The 24,033-nt window shown below is 34.8% G+C and overlaps 2 protein-coding genes and 1 long non-coding RNA gene across 53 annotated transcripts in view; 1 reads left to right on the top strand and 2 right to left on the bottom strand.

Moving 5' to 3' along the window:
• ehbp1l1b (EH domain binding protein 1-like 1b) overlaps positions 1 to 11,611 on the bottom strand; it is a 54,244-nt gene extending 42,633 nt beyond the window's left edge. For all 50 annotated transcript variants that reach the window (XM_087270709.1, XM_087270710.1, XM_087270716.1 and 47 more), the window contains exon 1: positions 11,257 to 11,611. In XM_087270709.1, coding sequence (XP_087126835.1) covers positions 11,257 to 11,360 — 104 coding nt within the window. In that variant the 5' untranslated portion in view covers positions 11,361 to 11,611. The remainder of the gene's footprint in view (positions 1 to 11,256) is intronic.
• Positions 11,612 to 14,628: 3,017 nt separating this feature from the next.
• Positions 14,629 to 19,557, top strand: LOC147835080 (uncharacterized). Its single transcript, XR_015501293.1, has 2 exons — positions 14,629 to 14,702; positions 14,778 to 19,557. It is a non-coding gene; the product is annotated as an uncharacterized LOC147835080 (long non-coding RNA).
• On the bottom strand, positions 15,718 to 22,112 carry fam89b (family with sequence similarity 89 member B). 2 transcript variants are annotated; one of them, XR_015501187.1, is made up of 3 exons: positions 21,408 to 22,112; positions 19,676 to 20,164; positions 15,718 to 16,700 (listed from the first exon to the last, which is right to left on the bottom strand). XR_015501187.1 is itself a non-coding variant. In XM_087270934.1 (2 exons), the coding sequence occupies exons 1-2, from the start codon at positions 21,660 to 21,662 to the stop codon at positions 19,895 to 19,897; spliced, it is 525 nt and encodes a 174-aa protein (XP_087127060.1). In that variant the 5' UTR covers positions 21,663 to 22,112; the 3' UTR covers positions 19,415 to 19,894. The 2 variants fall into 2 exon arrangements, 1 of the variants encoding a protein (XP_087127060.1); XM_087270934.1 differs by lacking the exon at positions 15,718 to 16,700 and having other exon boundaries at positions 19,415 to 20,164.
• Positions 22,113 to 24,033: the final 1,921 nt, after the last annotated feature.

The following is a 24,033-nucleotide window of genomic DNA, read 5'->3' as shown; positions in this document are numbered from 1 at the left end:
AGAAGCAATTCTTTTATAGAGTTACCATGATGATTAAGCATGTTTGTGTATATGTTTTGCAGTAAAAAAACACAACAGTTTACTGATGTAAGTTGAGATGACTAGAAAAGTTGATTTGATTCAACTAAAAACAATTAAGCAGCAAGAATGTTTTTACCATGTACTAAATGTAATTCCATACAGTACACTGTAAAACCCAACAAATCAAATGAGAGTAGTGAACTCAAAATTGAATGAAAGTTAATTCTACTCATTTGAAAAGAGTTTTAAACTTAGTGTTGAGGGTACTGAGTTAGATAAAAACCTCATTACTTCATCTTAAATGGAGTAAGTTCACAGTACTCATAAAGATTTGTTTTTTAACTCAAACAGTTTGTATCAATCGGTTTCCTCAAATGGTTTGAGTTGCCTTAACTTACTGGGTTTTACAGTACTCAGTTGGTTTGAGTTCTCTTTATTTACTGGGTTTTACTGTACTCACATTGCTTCTTTTACTCAAATGGATTAAGTTCACAGTACTCATTAGGATTAGCTTTTGAAATTAAATGATTTGTTGCAATCGGTTTCCTCAAATGGTTTGAGTTACCTTAACTTTTTGGGCTTTCCAGTGTATTAAAACGTGTCTTGTTTTAATTGACTCTTCTTTGATTGATGTTTTCAGCATTAAAATAAATGTTTATTTATTTATTTCATTAACATATTTATGTTTAGTGTGGTTTAATATTACCTTAATACTTGTATATTTTATTGAAAACTTTGATGTATATTATTTATATACATTTGTTTAGTGTATTTCTGTCATTTACTCTTCAAACAAATGGGTGACCAAACTGTTTTTTATAAAAGGCCAAATGCCAAATATAATTTGAGGGCTGTGGGCCGATAGTAAAAATAATTGTCATGGGTTATTTCCTAAATTTTAAATTATATATAAAATAAATAGAAAGCATTACTTTAATCATATTAGGTTTACTAATGCATATGATTTTGTACATTTTATAATTAACTTATTACAATAAAAACAAACAAGTTAATTTATAACACAAAAGAGTTCAATTCACGCTCATATTAATATGATCCACTTTATTTAATTGAAATATTTAACTCAAGCTTGCTTTTTTGTAGCTCAACAGTAACACAAAATGGTACGTTAAATTAGAAAAGACAATTTCATTCCCCTTCATTTTTACTCTCTTCTCTTCAAATCAAAGATTTTCATGGGCCAACTTTGGCCCGCAGACCCTAGTTTGGGCATCTCTGTTCTAGCAGGATAGTTTTTCCTTTCATAATTCCCTGTATTTTGTTTATTACATGCAATTCTGTTTTTTATGCTCACTGCAGAATTTTCACAGGTTTCATGATATTAAAAAGTGTCTTATACTTCCTAATTCTGCATTTATTTGATTAAAAATACAGTAAATGGCTAAATATTCTGATATATTATTTAAGTAATTAAATCTTCTTTAATAAGCTGAATTTTCAGCATCATTACTTCAGCCTTCAAGATTACATGATCACTCAGAAATCCTTGTAATATGAAGATTTGATCACAAAACATTCTTATGAATCCTAAAACGGCTGTGATGATGCTTAATAAAGGATTTCGAAGGATTTGTAATTAAAATAATTCTGAAAACTCTTTATTTTAATGTGTTTTTCCTATTCATTAACATATATATGGGAAATATGTTTTTTTACTAAATTTATTAGGGATGGCTTTAAGTAAAATAACCCATAATAATAATAAAAAGATCGAGGCATAAACATTGCAAGTTACAGCACACAGTTATGCAAAACATCATATCAAATATTACCATGCAAATCAATAAAAGTGGAGCTTTAAAAGCAAACAACTGGAAATCATCTTTACCGCGTGTGCACTGTATTTACTGCTCTGGCACATGTTTCCTGAATAAACTTGGCCTTTGGCAGTGAATTGTTCAGATGTGAGGCCATTGTGCACTTCCGAGCCGTTTGGCGAGTGTCGTGTTTGCTGTAATATGAATTGGAGGAAACTCGGCAGAGTCACGTGATGGAGCTGAGTTTGGCTCAGAGCTCAAGGAGGGTTACAGCCTCTGATCTGCAAACCACTGAGTTAGTCTCGCTGTGTGTTTACAAACAGCTGTTAATCTTTAATAATGGTGGCAGTGTTTCAGGATATAAGGGTTGTCATTTAGGCTGAAAAAAAAAACAGTTGAGCAAAACAACTCAACAACATTGTGTTTTAATTTATGCTACAGTTTCAAATTTTGGGATGTTTTTTTCTGATTTCAATGACCTAGTTTTTAGTGTTGTATTAGTTGTATTAGTTTTAATTTTTACAATTATTTATTATTAAAATACATGTATTATTTATTTACTGTTAAATATTTGTACTTAATATTTGTGCAAATTGTTTATGTTTTAAGATATTCGTGTATATTTATAATTTTTATAATTATAATTTTATATATTTTTTATTACTATACTATAGTCATATTTTTATATTTAAAAATACAGTAAAGCTATAATATTGTACAATATATTATTATCAACATTTAAGATAACTGTTTTCTATTTTAATATGTTTAAAAATGTAATTTATTCCTGTGATGACGGTTGAAATCTTAGCAGCCATTACTGCAGCCTTTTGTCACTTGATCCTTCTAAATAATTCTAATATGCAGATTGTAGACAACATCAACAATAATAATTGTACTATATTTATCATCAATGTTGAAAATGGCAATGACGCTTTATATAATTTTGTGGAAAGGATTTTTGATACCAAATAAAGACACTTTTTAAAAAAGTTTTTTGTGTGTGTGTGTTTGAGCTTATGATGTTCTACGACATCTTACTTGACACACAAAATTAAATTTTAGCAAAAATTATTTCACTCACATTATCGCATAAACCCATGTCATTTGAATTACATAATATAGGTCACATTAACAACTTTTTTCTCCATTCCTGGCCAGAATATTATGTTTATACACTGTAAAAATACTAAAGGAGAGAAGGGACGAAATTACCATTTTTTTTAAATAGTAGAAAATACATTTTGCATTGTTGGTTTGCTTTTGAAACATTTGATGGAACTGAAATTAAAAATGAAAATGCTGTTGAATTTTTTCTGCAAACATAAAGGACAAAATATGTTTGCAATTAACATTAACAAGGTCATAGTCAGACGCATTTAAAATAAACAAGATTAAGCCAGTAAAAAACAAAAAACACTTGGATGTGTTTGTAGAAAAGGCCTTTTGTACTATGCATTGATATCGTCAATAGGGATGCAACGATTAGCCGATTTCACTATCAACTGCACTTTAATTCGTCACAGTTGATTATTCGTAAAGGCTTCTACAAAACTGCTGCAATTAAACAAACTTATGCCAAGTTGCCAACTGTGCGCTAGTTTAAAGTTCCAAGTATGTACACAGAGGCTAATATGCACGCACACCGGATTAACTATAGCAGCAGCCATTCCCATATCACATCTTTTCCGCTTGCAAGTTTGTTATTTCTAATGTAAGAACATGACAATGTGCACGCACAAGCGGAGCAACGCAATTGCGTATTTCCGGGCGCATGCCGTACAAAACATCTCACGGTGAGAGATGTGCGTGCCTTACAATGCAATAGAAACAAAAGATATGTTAGACAAATTATTAATAAAAACCTAATTGTATAAGAATGTTTTTAGCAAAAATATATTTTTGCTGTGGTAACTAACTCACAAGAGTGGTCTATCAATATCAAGTGTTATTTTGAATCAATGTAGTAGAACAACTATAATATAACACTTTTGACCCCATAAGCAGAGACGAAAGTAACACACGAGTAGATCAAAAGTAACACAACAAACCGCTAGAGTTACTGGCTTAATCTTGTTTTTTTAAATACATCTGACTATGACCTTGTTAATGTTAACTGCAAACATATTTTGTCCTTTATGTTTGCAGAAAAAAATTAAAACGGCATTTTCATTTTTAATTTCTGATCCATCAAATGTTTCAAAAGCAAACCAACAATGCAAAATGTATTTTCTATTATTTTTTTAAAACTTTAATTAATAAAAAGAAAAAAACTAAATCCAAGCACAAACTCTAATATGGAAGTAAAAAATAAGGTCTGAATTTTAGCAGTGGGACATAAATCACAGTGTTACTTTCGTCTCCACAGGAACTCTTTACATTTAAACCTGATTTACTTTTTTAACTGAAAAACTCTAAATAACACTAAATAATCTGCAGATTGGTCATTTGTGTGAAACATGAAAAGAGAAACTTGTAATAAGAAAAAAAAGAACCAATACACTAATTGACTTTTTGTACTCACAGTACCAAAATCAGGGCTTTGACTTGTCAGGGTTTTGAGAAAATCGATTTGCTACTTTTGTCCAACATTACTCTCATCCCCGCTTTCTGATTCACAAGTGTTTTCTGTTTATTTGCAGTTGTGAATTGCATTTTAGGACCTTGATCTCTGCTCTGTCGACTTTTGATGTTAAAAATTCAACTTTACAGTTTAAAAAATGAACTTTTTTTTTACATTTTAGTTGTTTTAAATAATATAATGTATGATAAAACAGAAAATGTTTTTGCAACACAATTTACAACATCAAACCAGACAATATATCACTTTAAACTCCTAAAATTGTGATCAAAGTCCTTTTTTTTTTTTTTTACTTTTCAAGGTTAAAAGTTATTGGAAGAACAATCAAGGTCCCATAATGCAATTCAAAAGCATAAATAAATGGGGAAAATAAAAACATGAATCACAAAATACAAAAAACTGCTAATCTACAAATATTTAAGTGTACATCTGTGTTCCACAAAAGAAACAAGCTCAGACAGTTTTAAAAACATTAGTCAAGGAGTTAATTATTAAAAATACCTTCTAACGAATGTGAGCCATCTATAAATGCCACAGTACAACTGGATTCTCCAGCATTGCTCACATTGAAGCTTGCGACAGTAAACTTAATATATGTGTCAGTAGCAGCACAAACCGCTACACAAAGAGAAGCGAGACCAAGCTCTTACTTATGTTACAGCTAGTAATAGTAACAGGGCAGAACGGTCTAAAAGGATAAATTAGGAGGAGCAGATGGATGTAAAAATAGATTACCAGCCCGGGATGGAAACATGAGTCCCCTTTCTGTATTTTTCATTCTAAAAGACAGCTGATTTGACTTTGACATGAAATAAACACACACGTGCCAAAAGTAACACACATTGTTCAAGTTTTACTGCTGAGTTATCTTTCAGCTGTCTAATATCAGCCCCACACACACCCTTCACAGCTGTGGCGTAACATCTACAGACTTTGACCCACTGACGGTATATGAAAATCACAACTATACTGTAAACCATCTCTTAAGCTTTACAAGATCAGACGTGTCCTCCAAAATAGATTTTCTCTCTTTGCCAGAAACACTCTGCTTGCTCCATTGCTTTGAGAAAGTGATTTTAAGAAAGTCCTTTAATACATGTGGTTAGGTCAGCATGAGAAAACGTGCAGATGTGGAAAAGATACAGAATGTTCTTCCCTCATTGTGTTGCAAAACAATCTAGAGCGCATCAGCTGAAAGCTCATTAGGTGATAACAACAATTATGATAGTTCAGGTTTACTATTAACCCATGCTTCCTTTTCAATAACAACGCTGAAAAGTTCAAGGGGTTGTACGTGGAAATTTACAGGCATTAATCACCTTTTCTTATTGGAAATGCCAAGAGCGTGTTATAAAACTTTAAAAATGTGACCTTCACAGACTTAATAGGTTGTCTGCGGACTGTTTTGTATTCAAGCACTTGATATTTTCTTGCCCGGAATATCAAAAAGATGTGACGTTTACGTTTTTTTCTTTCATATGACAGCTGAAAACTTCAGTATAGTGCTCTCTTCTGTACCATAGAGCTCTATTTTAACGATCTAGTCGCAAAGTCTAAAGCGGATGGCCCAAAAGCATTAAGAGCATGCCCGAATCCACTTTTGCTAAATAAAGGACGTAAAATTACAGTTTGCGTCTCGTTGCATTGATCTAACAGGGTTGTACTTATTCTCTTAATGAGTTATGGGTGTGTTTTGAACTTAACATTCATTAAACCAATCAGTCTCATCTCCCATTCCCTTTAACAGTCAGTTGCGTCACCCCATGGCGCAATCACTAATTACATGGTGGACTTTGTAAGTGGAAAAACTAAAAGCTTTACTAGCGAGAAAACAGTTAAACACACCATCTGCAGCACGAGGATAAAGAATGAGCCTCCTCCATTTAGCCTCTTTACTTTCTATTTAAATTACTTTTACTCTTTACTTTACTCCTTTAATTTTGTGGATAAGAAAATGGTGTTGTACGCACTCCACAGAAGACATCCATTAGCCTAGGACAGGGCTATTCAATTGGCGGCCTGCAATTTGTTCCGGCCCTCCAAACAGTGTGACCAAGACATCAAAAATAAATTTAGTTCAGTCGAAAAACAGCCGCTATAGTTATGAAGTGACGTGCGTCTGTTCAATACAGCATAAGCTGCAGAGGCTGCGCAGAGCGTGAGTCACCATAAGCGAGTGGTGAGGGCAGCTGAAAACATTTGGATGTGTTTGTAGAAAAGGCCTTTTGTACTATGCATTGATAACGTCAATAGGGATGCAACGATTAGCCGATTTCACTATTAACTGCGCTTTAATTCATCACAGTTAATTATTCGTAAAGGCTTCTAAGTTGCATTTCTGTTGCACTGAACAAAACGAAACTGCTGCAATTAAACAAAGTTATGCCAAGTTGCCAACTGTGCGTTAGTTTAAAAGTCCAAGTATGTAAGCCGAGGCTAATACGCACACACACAGGATTAACTATAGCAGCGGCCGTTTCCATATCACGTTTTTTCCACTTGCAAGTTTGTTATTTCTAATGTTAGAACTTATGACAATATGCACACACAAGTGGAGCAACTCGCTTGCGTCTTTCCAGGCGCATGCAGTAGAAAACATCTTACAATGAGAGTTGTGCATGCCTTTCAGTGCAATGTAAACAAAAGATATGTTAGATACATTATTTTTAAAATGATTATGTATGCATGAATGCAGAATATACTTACCGAATATAAAGTTTGAATTTACATTAGACGTGAAACCATGATTATACTTCAGACTATATTAGTACAACCAAAATTTGTCTGAATGTGTATGAATTTAGAAAAAGCCTACTTCAGCAATGCACTGCTTTTGTTGTGCTCTGAAATACAACATTTAAATGTTTTTTTTTAAAAAGTCTACTATAAAATGTAAATATATTGTATTTTGAAACTACATAATATCAGCGCATTTTAATATAGAAAAAGCCAACAAGGGTGTCTTAAGGAAAAATACAGCATATGGGCTCTTATTTGCAGTTGTGTTATCACTCCCAGCCTTTCGTTTAGGATGCTTTTCATGAACTGGCCCCCATGACAAACTAATTGAATAGCCCTGGCCTAGGACTTTAGACCAGCTTATAGTTGGTCAACAGCACGGCCTATTTCACTTCCTCCAAATAACAATCGCCAACAATGCTCCTTAACACACCTCCTTTTTTTGACCAGTGCATCCATGAGGCCATGAAGTGGTGCAAATGGATTTGGTATTTCAATAATGTGGTGCAAAGTGTGAAAATTACTGTTGCGCTGGTCTAAAAATACACATCTTGTGCCTTATTGCGCCAAGTGTATGATAGGGCCCGTAATATCCCTTTAAAACACTTTTAAAAATGTCGGACACCACGCATGAAGGAATTAAGCTAGCTTGTTAGTTGTTACAAATTTAAGTGGATTGAACCTAAAACAATTAAGCTTTTCTAAAAAACGTAATAATTGTGTTGCTTCAGGTCATTTTAAATTAGTAGTTTAAACAAACAGCAAAAGTATCTTTTGGTGAAGGTAAAAAGCTGTAAAACTGCTACAGCGAGAATTTGCAACTGGGTTAACAGCAAGTTACCCTAAATTATATGTTAAACAACTGTAAATGGACATTCCTAGCATGACGCTTCACTTTTTATGTTTGTTGTTGACATTGCTGTGGTTCTTTTTTAGTTTTTCCAAGTTCAAAGTTGTTTGTGATGATCATTAGCTCATCATATGACTTTCTCTTCCCCACCTACATGCTCTTGGTTGTTTTTGTCTGTGTATGTGTGAGATATGCACTGTAAAAAATTAAGTCAGTACAAAAAACAAAACACAACAAAACATAATCTTCATTTCCTTTAGTTTCTTTTTTCTTGTGCACTCTTCATTTTTTTCACCTTTAATTGATATGATAGTAGAGAGTATAGGAAAGTATGGGCAAAGGAGAGAGTGGTAGGATCAGCATAAAACCTCGAGGGGAGAATTGAACTTGTGTTGCTGTGAACACCAGAGTGCCATGTGTCATACACCATTGGTGCAGATGTGTACTTAACTTTTAAAAACATCAGTCGCACTGCCTAAAATGTCTAAAGTTGAGTGAATAAAAAACTCTTTTGTAAATTGGTACTAAGAAATAATACATTATCAGAACAAACAAACATAGTTCAATTAAAAAAAACATGAAGGCATGCTTCACATGTGAAGCATTACAAAGCATTTTTCCCTGTTTGTCCTGTCATGTTTTGATTAGTGTGTTTCAACACCTGTCCTGTTTCTAATTATGTGTCTAATAAATGTTGTATTAACATTTGTCTCTGTTTCAGTTTTTTTTCAATTGAACTATGTTTGTTTGTTCTGATAATGTATTATTTCTTAGTACCAATTTCCAAAAGAGTTTTTATATTCACTCAACTTCAGACATTTTAGGTCAGTGCGACTGATGTTTTGTAAAGTTGAGTACACATCATGGTTAGTGCGTTGACACATAGCACTCTGGTGTTCATGGCAACCTGAGTTCGATTCCTGCCTCGGGGTCCGACTCCTATGCCGATCCTTTCACTCTCTCCTTTGGCCACACTTTCCTGTCTATACTCTCTACTGTCGTATCAATTAAAAGTGAAAAAAAAGTTGAGTACATGAGAAAAAAACGAAATTACTTTTGCATTACTGAAAAATTATTTAAGGTCAGTGCAGCTGATTTTTTAAAAAGCTGAGTGAACAAGAAAAAGCTTAAGAAAATAAGGATTAGGTTTTTTGTTTGTTTGTTGTTGTACTGACTTAAAACTTTTACAGTGGTGTATTATTATTGAAATGTGGTAGTTAATATTAGATTTACTGTACTTTAAACTGAAATTCTGGCAAATAACAGCCACCATTTTTAGGTCAATTATATGTATTTTTCAAAAAGTATCAACTGTATTGTGGAACCTTGGTCAGGTTTGTGATGTTGAAAATTTAACAGTTTGACCTTTATTGACATTTTAGTAGCATGCAAATATATAATATATATTAATTCATATTGTTGGCTTTTTTACCATAATCTACATAACCAATCTAGTTAATGTCATTTCAAACTACTGCAAATAACAATGAAAGTCACTTTGTTAACCTTTTTAACATTAAAAGAAATGAGTGAAGAGGTAAAATTCCACAATGCAATTCAAACACGTAAACAAATGGAAAACACCCACAATCAATGACATGACTCAAGTCTTCTCTGATGTGATAAATCTCAGATAAAGCATAACAACTAATAGCCAGAAATTACAGAGTGAATCAGTTTCTCCTAAAGGCAGATGACAAGCTATTGCATAACAGAGGGTTGCTTAATTTGCTAGGCCATGACTTGTTTTTAGAAAATCGCCAATAGTTAAAATCCCTGAAAAAATTCAAACACTCCAAATGTGTGCGAATATGAGAAACATATAATTAAAGTATACACTCTGATTGGCAAGAGTTCAGCATATTGTCTTTTCCTGTGATTATAAATTACTGTGATTGTAGCAGATAATGCACTTAAGATTTGACTCTGTTACACTATATAAGATGATAAAGTGATTTGATTACATTGATCTAGTTTGAAGACAGAGCTTTTGTCTTTGCCATGTACCAACGATTGAAAAACATCTTTTATAAATCCAATCAGACTGAATTCCTTGTGTTCACAGATAAGGACAGATATAAGGACACGTGCCTCTAATGATTATGAGGACAGAAGCACTCCCTGTCTGTCCCATGCTTGGTGCACAGCTGTCTCCTGATTAAACTACATAAGACCGAGACAGCAGAAATAATCCAATTCTTTTTTCCCCAATGCTTTTATTTCAGCAGTTTACATTGAAAACTTGTTTGACCAAGCAATCATTGTAAACACTACATAATGAATGTCAACATGACATCAGATTGACGATTGTACCTCAACGTTGTGGGATGTTGCATTCTGTTTGGAAATGAAAATCAGGTTGACATCAGAACCCAGACAGACCTTGCATTTTGGTCACTTTCCAACACAACCTAAAATCAACCAAATCTATCAAATGTTGTTACAGCTTGATGTTTTGTAGACGTTATGTATTGATGTCTAATAGACATTGGATTTTGGTTGCCATACCTGATGAATAAATGTCAGTATTTGACTTTATATGAAGTTGGTTTAAGATGTTGACTCAACGTTGGATTTTTGTCACTTTCCAACACAACCCAAAGTCAACAAAATATCAATGTCGTTTCACGTCAGTATTGGATGTCAAAATAACATTGTTCTTGGACGCTGGTGACTTAAATCTAACCTAATATTAACATCTTATGACGTTGCGTGTCTTCTGGGGTAACACTCAATTTGAGTTGCAATAAAGAACATTAAAGTACTATAAAGAGCAATAAAGTACTTTCCATTATGTTTTATTTTTGTGTTTTATGTGTTCATTTAATATCTGAATATAACCCAACAATGACAGCACCTAAACAGATAGGAAAGCAGCACCCCTCAAATTAAAATACTAAATCAATATCTAAACTCTGGTACCACAATATATTGCGTATGATAGTCTGGTAAATAAAAACAAAAGGAATTAGCAGCACTTTTTTCAGCTTAGCTGAGCACGATGGATGTTCATATGTTCACAGCGTTGACAGCTCTAGTGATGGAGGCGGAAGTGGGGGTGTGTTGTGTGTGTGTCACTGTCAACGTTCTCCAGTGCGTTTCAAATACATTCCAAATATCCAGTCTTGTGTTTAATTGTTTAATTCAGAATTATCTCCAATAACGGCGCTGAAATAAAGCAAGCTTCAGTGTGCGCGCATGGAGCCGTTTCAGTCAGAAGAACCGCCCTTCAGCACTGCGTATTTAGGAAGCACGCGCGCTATAACGGAAAAGAAATCATAACTTACCATTTCTTTGTACATTCCAGGACAAGTTCTTGATACGAAGCCACGAACTGAAATTTGGTGGCTTTTTTGCCAACTCTTTGTAACCTTTTCCACACCGAAGTCATTCTTCTGTAGGAAATGCAGTATCCGCGAATGAAGTCAGGCGCATGGAAATAAGCTTTCTACCGTCCCGCCACTGCACAAAAAGTACAAAAACTACTCGAATATATGGCTGTCAAGTGGCTCGCGAAGTGAAATGTCCTTGCTGAGGAGCACAAGCAGCAGCTCATGCGGTTCAGTCCCACCGAACTGTCGCCATCGAGTAAAGACCATTTACGGAAACTACTGCATCACGTTACACACACCAGAGCAGACTGTCAGTGTATTGCAATTAGTTGACTTGGTGCAAAAAGCAACATCTGTGCGTAAGGAATAGAGGAAGGACTTCATCTTTCGCGTCATGGAGCGTCAAGAGATGAAGTGTTTTTAAAAAGCAGCTGTCTGACAATGAAGTGATGAAAGTGGAGGAAGAAGTGCAGGAGTAGGTAGGAAGGGTTATGCAAACACGCCTATGATGCAGCAGTATGCAAAAACCTCCCTCATTGTTTTCAGAGCTGTACTGGAGGTATTGATCATGACGGGTCAGGAGATGCATCCAGTAGAGGTCAAAAGAGGACACATGTTATAAATAGGTATTTTGTGAAATTATATTTCCTTTGCAGTTACATGAAGTATCTAAAATGATGATTTTACAACTAAAAGCTACTACATTAAATAACTATATAAACAAACTAAGGTATTTGCTTTTAATTTTTGACCAATGGGCGGCGCTAGCAAATAAATACTTTTTTATAGAGTTTGTAAAAGTAAATTTACTAAAATTAGAAACAATTGTATAGGTATTTCTATAAGTTTGATTATTTATTATTGTCAGAGATGCACTGATGTATTAGCCTATAATCTATATTACAGTTTTATCATTCATTCATTAATTTTTCTTCAGCTTAGTCCCTTTATTCATTAGGGGTCACCACAGTGGAATGAACCACCAACTTATCCAGCATGTGTTTTACACACTCTTTCACACTCATACACTACTGCCAATTTATTCAATTCACCTATAGCACGTCTTTTGATTGTGGGGGAAACTCCACACAGAAACGCAAACTGGTCCAGCTGGACTCGAACCAGCAACCTTCTTGCTGTGAGGAGACATTGCTAACCACTGAGCCATTGTTCCGCCCCATTGCAGATTTATTTATTTATTTATTTATTTATTTATTTATTTATTTATTATTATTATTATTATTATTATTATATATTTTTCATTTAATCTACAAACCTACAAACTAATTACAATTATTAAATGATCAAGGCGGGATGGGGAAGGTATGGGGCTTGTGCTGTTTTTGAAAAATGTCATTGATATTTAATTCATTCGTTTATGCATTAATTCATTCATTTTCTTTTTGGCTTAGTCCCTTTATGAATCTGGGGTCACCACAGAGGAATGAACCACCAACTTATCCAGCATATGTTTTACGCAGTGGATGCCCTTCCAGCTGCAACCCATCAACTGGGAAACATCCATGCACACACACACTCATTCACACACATACTCTACAGACAATTTAGCTTACCCAATTCGCCTATACCACATGTCTTTGGACTGTGAAGGAAACCAGAGAACCCAGAGGAAACCCACGCGAACGCAAAGAGAGCATGCAAACTCCACACAGAAATGCCAACTAACCCAGCTGAGGCTTGAACCAGTGACCTTCTTGCTGTGAGGCAACAGTGCTAATCACTGAGCCACCGTGCTGCCTGATATCTAATTCATTTTATTAATTATTTAAAAGAAAAAAATAAAAAACCTCTAAACTGTCTGCATCACTCTGAACAATCAGCAATATTTGCTGAAAGAATTAAAAGAAATATAAACTCATTTATTATTTGTTGTAATAAAGTATAATCTGAAGATAATCTAGTCATAATTAGAAAAGATGGACCGAATATTTCTAAACTGTCACAACTGATGTAATGTAATGTGTATTTATAGAGCGGATTCATCATGTATGGCCATACACCCAAATCAGAGCACCCGGAGGAAACACAGGGAAAACATGTAATCTCCACACAGAAATGGCAACTGACCCTGCCAGGACTTGAATCAGCCACCTTCTTGCTGTGAGGTCTATATAAATATTGTAACTGATGAAAGAAACTAGTAGCATGTGATAAAAATCAGTGTCACAATGAATTGCTATGACAACATAAGCAAACAACTTATAGCAATGACAACTCAGGCAAACAGGGAAACAAATCTAATGAGAATACAATAGCTGAAGTCAGATATATCATGAAATAAACGTATAGGTTATTAATTTTGGATTTGTATAATGTGTATTGGAACTTTTATATGGGTAAAATAATGAACAATGCTGCCAAAAGCATTATTTATTTAACTTAATGATCTGGAGCAGCAGTGTGGGACTGTCCAGTCCTTGATCACAGTGGGTATTTTTAGTAGACGTCGGCAAGGGGGATTTTTCGAGTTACACAGGGTCTATTTTAGATGTCTGAGAGTGAGGGATAAACAGACAGAAGCAGCTGATGGGATGGAAGGAGCAGTGCCTTGTGAGTTATTGGGGGAGTACAAACATTTGGCTCAGCTGATGACCTAGAATCCAAATCGGTGACCTCCTTAGTCATATTCCTGGGTGACAGTGACCTCGTCCTGTCTGCTAACTTTTTACATTGCTAACTCCATTATAAATCTGAAAATGAAACTAATTATTGACTAATTAACTGATTGTTTGAAACTAACTGTCAGTGGTTTTGTTATTGGAGTTGTTGGACACAGTTTGTAGACTAATTTCAAATGCACAAGTATGAGTCAGCTCATTTAAATCTAGCAAACAAACTTAAGTCCGCTGGGAAACTGTCATTATGGTCATGATGATGAGTTTCCAAAATGGTTCCCTCCCTTCGCTGGGCTTCACAGGCAGGGTTTGTGTCCGAGCAAGACATGAGCTCATTTGTTATAAATGCTTACTCACTAGGTGGATCAAGAAAATTTGCATCCTTATAATGACACACCACAACACCTCAGAGTACTGTACAGGTGTAAAAAAACAAGGGTTTGATATAATAAAAGGAACAGTTTACCCAAAAATTAAAATTCTGTTATCAACACATTCTCCATCCTCAGCCTCTTTGAGTTTGACATTCAGAGAAATAAAAATACTGTGGAAGTCAATGACTGTTTTTCCTTCAACATTCTTCAGTATATCTCTCTTTGTGTTCAGCTGAAGAAAGAAATTCATTAACGTTTAGAATCAGTTGGGGATGAGCAAATAATGAGGTCTTTTTGGGTGAACTATGTATAAAATCTATCTATAAGTTCTATCTATCTGTAAGTATAAATTCTGTCTATATGTTCTATCTATATGTTCTGTCTATAAGTTGTATCTATTTATAAGTTCTGTCTATAAGTTCTGTCTATCTATAAGTTCTATCTATAAGTGCCATCTGTCTGACAGTTCTATCTATCTATAAGTTCTATATATAAGTTCTGCCTATCTATAAGTTCTGTTTATCTATAAGTTCTTTCTATAATTTTTGTTTATCTAAAAGTTCTGTTTATCTATAAGTTCTATCTATCTAACCGTTATATCTGTAAGTTATATTTATTAGTTCTATTTATCTATAAGTTCTATCTATCTAACCTATATATCTGTAAGTTCTATCTGTAAGTTCTATTTATTAGTTCTGTTTATCTATAAGTTCTATCTATCTCACCGTTATATCTGTCTGTAAGTTCTACCTATAAGTTCTGTCTATCTATAAGTTTTATCTATAAGTTCTGTTTATCTATGTTCTATCTATCTATAAATTTTGTCTGTCTATAAGTTCTGTCTATCGATTAGTTCTATCTATAAGTTCTGTTTATCTATACGTTCTATCTATTTATAAGTTCTATCTATCTAACAGTTCTGTGTATCTATTAGTTTTATGTGTAAGTTCTGTCTATCTATAACTTCTATCTATAAGTTCTAGCTATAAGTTCTACCCATTTATAAGTTCTATCTAGCTATAAGTTCTATCTATAAGTTCTATCTTTAATTTCTGTCTATAGGTTCTGTCTATAAGATCTATCAATCTATACGTTCTGTCTATCTATAAGTTCTATTTACCTATAGATTTTATCTATATCTATCTATTTATAACTAAAAAGATTTTAGCTTAGTACTTTCAATTGATAAATCATCATCATCATCATCATCATCATCATCAAAAAAAAAAAAAAAAACCTGAATAAAAAGTCACCTACATCTTGAATGACCTGAAGGGGAGCAAACCAACAGGAAACATCCATTTTCTGTGAATGATACATACTGTTCAAATTCTTAACTATTCTAAAAACTAGGTGATGCGAGCATGAATTTATATATGCATGCAGTGTTTTTTTAAGTTAATTGATTCTTTTAATCAGAAAAGACATTAGGTTTATTAAAACAAACATAATGTTATAAAAACATATTTTAAAAAACAGATGTTAAAATGACTTTCAATTGCAACATTGTTCAATTCTGAAAATAATTAGTGATGATACTTGAAGAGCAAACCAGTATTTAAAATGATTTCTGAAGAATCATGTGACTCTCAAGATTGGAGTAATGGTGCTTAAAATTAATCCTGTTTTGAAATTTATTCAAATAGAAAACAGATGTTTTAAATTGGTATAATTGTGAAATATTCGTAATATGATTTATGATTGATTTAACCTGGAGCTTGACCAACAGTAGACCAGTTCAGATACAAATCACTTTTATAAGGATGGAATGTCTTTTTAAAATTTAAACAACCAAAAAAACAAGTATGTTTAAAAAAAGTGTTCAATGATATCTGCCATAATATTTATGCCTGTAAGATTTATTAAAGGGCTGAAAGTGCATATTTACCCCATCAAAAAGACTAAAAAGATTGCAACATGACCTTTAGTTTTAACAGATGTACCTTGGTAAGAGTTTCCAACAATGTCTTGTACATCTGTGTTTTATTTATAGAGGCATGGGAGAGCTTTAGAAGAATGCCACATCCTTCAACTCTTAATCACGTCGTCATACCAAATATGAGCAATTGTGAGAGAGAGAGAGAGAAACACTCTCCCTGAAGAAACAGCGGCGTGGAAAGTACAGTGAGTGTTTTAATGAGTCAAGAGCAAGGTTTTGACATGTGCGTGAGGCTTGTGGCACAATGATGAATGTTCAGCGCTGTGAAGCTGCCAAGAGCTTTGTTTCCTGTCGTTTACCTGCAAAGACTCAAACAGAAGACCTCTTCGACTGGAGCAGCAGACGGAAACATTCAATAAAATCTGCTGTATTTTAAAGCACACACCGTTAGAGCAGCTGCAGTGAGCACAGAGATCTTCACCTTCCTGATTGGCAGCGTACTTTATCCACCTGCTCAACCACAACAGACATAAAATGTCAGAAATGCAACCAAAGCTGCATTCTTAAAAATAACGTTAGGATTTTTTTTTTACTAATACAAAACAAATAAATATTAGCTCATGTAAAATTTGCAAACATAAGTTAATAAGTTAACTCAGCTGGGAAAAATCTATTTGGTCTAAAAATAAAATAAAAACAAATAATTAATTGGCTTAGTTAAATGGCAAACTACAAAGACATTATAGTTTACTGTAATGAAAAATGTGCAGTATAATTGAAAACTAGGTTAAAACAGCCTAGCACTGTACATAAAATCTTATCAGATCATTTAAAATATGCACTAATGTAGGTCTGAATAAGATCGTATTTACTTTTGGCCATTGCCATCAGCTAATGAAATGAAATGTTATTGCTATAATATTGCTATTTAAAATTAATTCTGCTGTGGTGTATAATTAAATAGTAAACTGGTATAGAATTGCTTCTAACAAAACCCTTAGCTACAAATTGCTAATTTCTTAACTACTCTTTCAAATACACATCATTTAGTTATAAGCACACTTATGGTGACCGTCACTATTACATTGCTAAAGTCTTCATAAAACCTAATCTCGACGGAAATGATAGGACATGCCGCCCCTGTGTTAGTAATTATATCAGTTATGTGAAGAGTCTTTACAGTAAACCCTGGCCTGTGTCTGAGCTTGTTCCTCTCATCATCATCATCATCTCTCCCAAACTCAAAAGCTAGCAGTGTTTCCTAATAAGTACAAGAATAGTTAGCAAGAACAGTTTGTTTATACTTGCGGCCTAATGAGAAAGAGCCTCAAAAAAGCTCTGTACCTCAGTACAAACAGAATAATTATTTTAATCAGATGGAATGTGTCTGGCATGAGTCAAAGATAAACATTACAGGAGAGGAATCTGAACGGGGCGATGAGGAAAAACGATGCTTCACGGAGTGGTTATTTCCATCTTGACTGAAAACAACAACCATTTACAAAGTCATAGGAAGGAAATGAGTGCCACCTAAAGGCTGATTCGATCATATCTGCTGTTTACAATGTGTTTTTTTTGAGACTTTGGGTTATAAAATATTAGACAACTAAACTTTTAGTTGGAATTACTAAGCTACAGAAAAATAAACCATACTTTTATTGTGTTTGAACCACAGTACTACAGGCCTACTGTTAGTTAACACTTTACAAGAAGGCTCCATGTTAATTAAACTAAACTGATGATGAAAACTTTCCCAGTAGCTAGTGGGTTGCAGCTGGAGGGGCATCTGCTGTGTAAAACATGTTGGATAAGTTGGCGGTTCATTCTGCTGTGGCAACCACTGATGAATAAAAGCGCTAAGCTGAAGGATAATGAATGAATAAATGGTGATGATAAACTTGTAAATTATTATCAGTCTTAATGGGTTGTTGTAACTCAATGTTGGATTACAGCAACCCAGCATTTTAATACATAAACATGAATTAGTTCATGTTTAATAGCTCAAAAATAATTAAACTTCCAAATGATTTTAACAGGTATAATGTTTTAATCTACTCACCAAAACTAAATTGTCAACTGGTAACCCATTGCTGGGCTACAATAGCACTGACTTGTTGTGGGGTTTAAGTAAAAGTGTAATCATGTTTTTGGTACATTAGCCTATTGTTTGTTAACACTATAATAGTACTTTTTATGGGGATTGGGTTATTTCTAGGGCTTTTTAAGAAGTCAAACATGGCATAAATTACTTTACACAAACCTTTTAGTAAAAAAAATAAAAAAATAAATAATTAAAATTTTGGAAGTTTAAATTGCTGGAAGGAAACAAGGATCAGCCACTGTGGGTTGCCCTCTTGCCTCACACCAAGAAGGTCACTGGTTCGAACTTCGGCTGGGTCAGTTGGCATTTCTGTGGGGAGTTTGCATGTTTTCCATGTGTTCGCGTGGGTTTCCTCCAGGTGCTCAGGTTTCCCCCACAAGTACAAAAACATGTGGTAAATGTGAATTGGGTAAGCTAAATTGGCTACAGTGTATGGGTGTTTCCCAGTGTGAGTTGCAGCTAGAAGGGCATCCGCTGCGTAAAACATATGCTGGATAAGTTGGCAGTTAATTCCGCTATGTGGCGACCCCTGATTAATAAAGGTTCTAAGCCGAAAATAAAATGAATTAATGAGTGACTCAAGCCTCATTCACAAAACGAGTGAGTCGCAGCAGCAAAGCGACAAGAGACCGTTCATTTCAATGGAGAGCGAGCGACTTTCGGGAAGCACCGACTACACGAGCGACAGCGACCGTTTGGTGACCAGGAGGATGTGTCTGAATGAGGCATCTGTAAACATGAAATTAGCCTTTTTTTCAATGTCCTGTACTTATTTTGTAACCAGGTTTATCCTAATGGTAATGTAGTAATAGTTCATGGCGATTTGCCAATTTGACAATGGGTAATCTGGATGTATAAGAGGCAGGGTGTGGGGGAGGGGGCACTGGGTTATTTTAAGGTCTTTTTAAGAAGTCAAACATGGCATAAATTACTTTACACAAGCCTTTTAGTAAAAATAAATAAATAAAATAAATTACTTGTTGGAAGTTTAAAATGCTGATAAAAAGTGTTACCAGAATTGTAGGTTAATAGGAGGGTTAAAGTAACCTTCTTTGCCGTACATATCAATATTGTTATAATACCTTAAACATGATAAGAAGAGAAAATGATACCATCATGTGCCTAAATTTTACATATTTTATTTTAATGTTGTATAAAATGCACATTCAGTGTTTAAGTTACTAATGAAAGCACAAGTGGCAAAAAATAATATAGAATAATAAAAATAAAGTATCTCAAATGCTGGTATATGCGTGATAAAGAAAATAGATAAGTGTGAAATTGACACATCTATGTAATGTAACACAATGATATAGTGATTTGATACTAAAATAATACGTAAGGCATGTCTCTAATTTTGTTTTTTGATGCATACACTCTTTACCATAAGCAATAAACATCCCAGACTGTTTCTGGCCATAACATCCTCTTCCTGTCAGTCCTCATCCGGTTGTTTTACTTCACACGGTTTTCCAAACCTACAATATCCATTGTAATGGTATCCTACAAAAATAAAGGCCTTGTTTCATTCTGTCCTTCAAACAATGGGGTCATGTTTGTCACAGAGGATCGTGGGACGTCAGATCCAGGACTCATGCTTGATTTAAATGGGGATGTGGAAGGAGTCTTTGATCCACTGGTCTCTGGAGTTTTGTGCGGGTTGAGGAAAGGATAGCGGTGTGTCTCCTCTCTCTGCTTCATGGTCGTCTTCATCTTCCTCCTCTTCTTCTTCAGAATAACCATTTTCGGTGTTGAAGGAGCTTTCGCAGAGGGAGGACGAGATGTCCTGGAAGGCTCCTTTGTATTCCTGGATGGACTCGTATAAAGACCACAGCTGGCACAGCAAGGACATGTCTAACTGCCGGAGGCCAACCTGCAACAGACACAAGGAGACATGAGCTGTGTGGATTCACAAATATTGGAACTAGAAATAAACTACAATATTTATATATAGTTGTTTTGATGAGCTGGTATAATTAATGTGTGGGGGAAGAAACTCCCTTTAAACAGTATAAAAAAGATTTTTACAAATTTCAGCACAAAAAATGCATTCTGTACGAAACATTATTTTATTTAGATTTTTTTTAATACAACATGCATATACAAAACATGCATTTCCTAATATTTACGTTAATTTAAAAGTTAAAATGCCCTTCAATCAACAAGTGAAGTTTATTTATAAACTAATATTGAGAAGATCACGTGCTTATGAATGCTTGCCGCTAGTCCCGCATTATCCAATTTATGATTTACCAATCAGACGATTCCTAAGCCACTATAAATACCCTAAGTTCCATATAACAACCAACTTTGTGTTGAAGAATCTTCCCTTCCACCTCTACTCCTCCTCCTTTTCTGGATGGGTGGCACGGTGGCCCAGTGGTTAGCACTGTTACTTCACAGCAAGAAGGTCCCTGGTTATAGTCCTTACCAAGCCAGCCAACGTTTCTGTGTGGGTTTACACGTTCTCCCCGTGCTCACGTGGGTTTCCCTCGGGTTCCCCGGTTTCCTCCCACCATTCAAAAACATGCAACTTAAGTTAATTGACTAATCCAAATCAGCACCATAGACATGCACCTAATAAATGATCTCTTAAGAGCAATCACTATCTGTCCATTAGCTTCAACAATTCCTTTATGTTGTCCCAACACAAAAAGTTAAGTTACTTGAATGTTTTTAAAAATTGAAGTAGATTAAACATAAAACAATTACGTTAGCCCCCACCAATAAAAACCCAACAATTGCGTTGATTCAGCTCATTTTAAATAATTAGTTTGAACAATCAGCAAAAATATTTGTACACTGAAGAACCCTAAAACTATGAATATTTTCATAGATTTTTTTTGTGTGTCGTTAACGTATGAAAGCAGCATAAATACAAACATTAAATCTAAGATCTTAGCATACATTTTAAACTCAATTGAAATCGGGTTGTGTTCATCAGATCTGCCGCTGATTCCTCATTGACCCAACATAATCAGCGCAGTCGGGGTGAGTGACGTTAAAGTGGCGCAGTCAGGCGGGTCTCTCACTCTCTCTCACTCTCTCTCTCTCTCTCTCTCTCTCTCTCTCTCTCTCTCTCTCTCTCTCTCTCTATTTCTCTGTCTCTCACTCACCATGTCTTTGCGCAGAACAGCCAGCGCTGCGTCCAGACTGGCCGGTTTGCTGCGTTCGAGGCAGTCGCTGACCCTGGACTTGCTGATGTCCGCCTGGATGCGGGTCCTCTTGCTGTAGACCTTCTCAATGTCCCGCCAGGACCCGCCGCTGGAGTTTAGGATACCGCTCAGTCCTTTCGGTAACGGGGGCAAACCTTCAACGGGGCAGACGCTGCCAGCCGGACACTCCGCTGGACTGCACTGAAACCCGTTCATTTCCCTCCTCAAAATACAAACACGCTCTCACTATATCAGGCCCGGTGCTGTTGTTTTGTTCATGTATTTCCAAGATATCCAACTGATATTAAATGTACAGCCTTTCTTATATTTAAGGTGTTTTGAGCACACGAATGACCTTTTATAAATGCGACAAAGTGTCACCGATCAAATCAAATATCCGGAAAAATGAACAGAAGAGTGCGTGTCAGCGCTGTTCTTCAGTGTATCCTCTGCTTTTGAAGAAACTATAAACAATACCTCGTTTACACTATTAGATCATTCCTCTTCAATAATCTCTGCTCTTTCAGGAGGTGATTTTCCGCTGGTCCTTATTTGCATGTCTTCGTAAATCAGCGCGTTAGTAATGCTGGAGATAAAAACGAAGCTCTGCCAGTGGATATGATCCAAACCGGTCAGGAAACGCTGGACAGGAGATCAAGGCGCCCCGCTTTGTTTTCGTTTATCGTTTTCTTTTGTCTTGTAACGTTACAGCTAAACCTCGCCCACTGCATCTCTCCGCCCGGTGCGCGCTTTGGCCACGGCGAGGCGCTGTTTCACACTTTTCTGTCAAGCGTCTGATGCTGTTCTGCTCTTCCTTTTGAAGCGTTTTCTTCGGTTTCAATCATTTTTAATGTTTTAATCTGACCCTTGCCTTTACTTGGTGTAGACGTGTTTACACTGCATTTAAGTCAAGTGTGTTAACTGTCACACTAACTCACGATAAAACTGTTTCTCATAAGTGCACGCTGCAGTGTCGTCATCTGAAATCTGATTTTTAACATAAAAATTGACGTATAACAATTTCAAATGTTCGATAACAAAAACAATTAAAGCCAATCAGAATCAAGTTTTAGAGGTAAAGCGTTAAAAGTGTCAGAAGGCAAAAATACAGAACATTTTTCCAAGAAACACTAAAAGGGGTAGTTCACCCAAAATGAAAACTGTGATTTAATCTCCCTTTACATGTTTATGACCTACTTGTGATCAACAAAAGAATGTAAATCATAAAAGTTTAAAACCACATGAGGGAGAGCAATGAGGCAATTTTATAACTATGCAATAAAATGCAAAAGCAGCAACACATTCTACTGACTGCATCTCACATTTTCAATAACAAAATATCTCAATGTATCTTTTTATATCACAACACAAAAAATAACCTCTTCGGGCCGGTCACAGACAAGCTGTTTATGTCGAAAATTTAAGACACAAGAGTAAAATAAACAATTAAAAATGGAGAAAAAAGGCACTAGAGATGTCAGAATCTGAACTTAAACTTCAGTGCCATATTAAACTTTCATTTGCAAACATATACCAGAATGAGTGCAAAAGCTGTGTACTAGAAAGCAAAAATTGCTAGATGCAGGGAAATGTATAAAACAAAATAACTTTGGGGACATTATATTTAGAACATTAGTAACCGAGTTAAACTTGTTTTGAGTTCTGCATTTCCGGAATGTTGTGTCATATGCAAGATGCTGTAAAAGCTGCTACAATAACAGCAAATCATTCATCTAATGCACAAAAAGAACCAAAACAGGAAGGGAGTTAAAAACTCAAGATAACAGAATGAAAAAAAAAAAATGCAAAAGCCTAGAAATGAACCTGAGCACTACGTTTGATAGAAAAGCAGTGCAGTAGAATGTGAAAGCAAGATGAAGGCCAGTGCAATATATAAAACAACTTTAAATGAACTTGATGCAGCGTTTCATGAAAAAAAAAAAAAAAGATGTAGGCCAGTGGAATAAATAACACTTAGAAACACTTTTTTTATTTACTTTTAAGGTGACACAGCTTTCTAAGTATGTGATGCTCATGCTAAAAATGCAAGTGCAATGGTCAATGAAAAAACAAATCAATGGAAAAGCAGTGAAGTGGAACGCAAAAATGCAAGATTCAGGGCAGTGCTAAAAAGCAAGACAAATTCTAAAATCACCTAATTTAAGAAAAACTTTTCATATTAGTGCGACAATAGAAAAATTACAAAAAGCATAGCAGTGGAAAACAAAAACGCAAGATGTTGGAAATAGACACAATGCAAAAAGACAGTGAAAAAAAACGTAAGCTCTGTACTATAGACAGAAAAGCGCAATAGTTGATAGAAAAAAAAATATAGAACTGAAAACTGCACAGGAAAACAGAACTTAAAAAAGGTGAAAAGCAAAATATTTTAAATTCGCATTGCTTTTAGAAAGAAGCATCATTTGAGAAACCCTGAAAGTGATAAAGCATAAGCAACCCCTTACAGTTTTCGATTTAAACAAAAACGTAGAAATTTTAAAATAACACTTATTTTGAATAACTGCACTTTTTAACAATGCCACTAGGGCTGGGCGATATATGGCAAAAATGTAATCTTGATAATTAT

This window comes from Danio rerio, chromosome 10, assembly GCF_052040795.2.
Source record: "Danio rerio strain M-AB ecotype USA chromosome 10, GRCz13ab, whole genome shotgun sequence".
NCBI classification, from domain to species: domain Eukaryota; kingdom Metazoa; phylum Chordata; class Actinopteri; order Cypriniformes; family Danionidae; genus Danio; species Danio rerio.
This window is presented reverse-complemented; position numbering and strand designations above follow the sequence as displayed.

Coding starts and splice junctions, on each gene's coding strand:
- fam89b (XM_087270934.1), bottom strand. CDS start 21,662: ATGAACGGGTTTCAGTGCAGTCCAGCGGAGTGTCCGGCTGGCAGCGTC. Junction 20,165..21,407: donor CTGTTCTGCGCAAAGACATG/GTGAGTGAGAGA, acceptor TGTCTGTTGCAG/GTTGGCCTCCGGCAGTTAGA.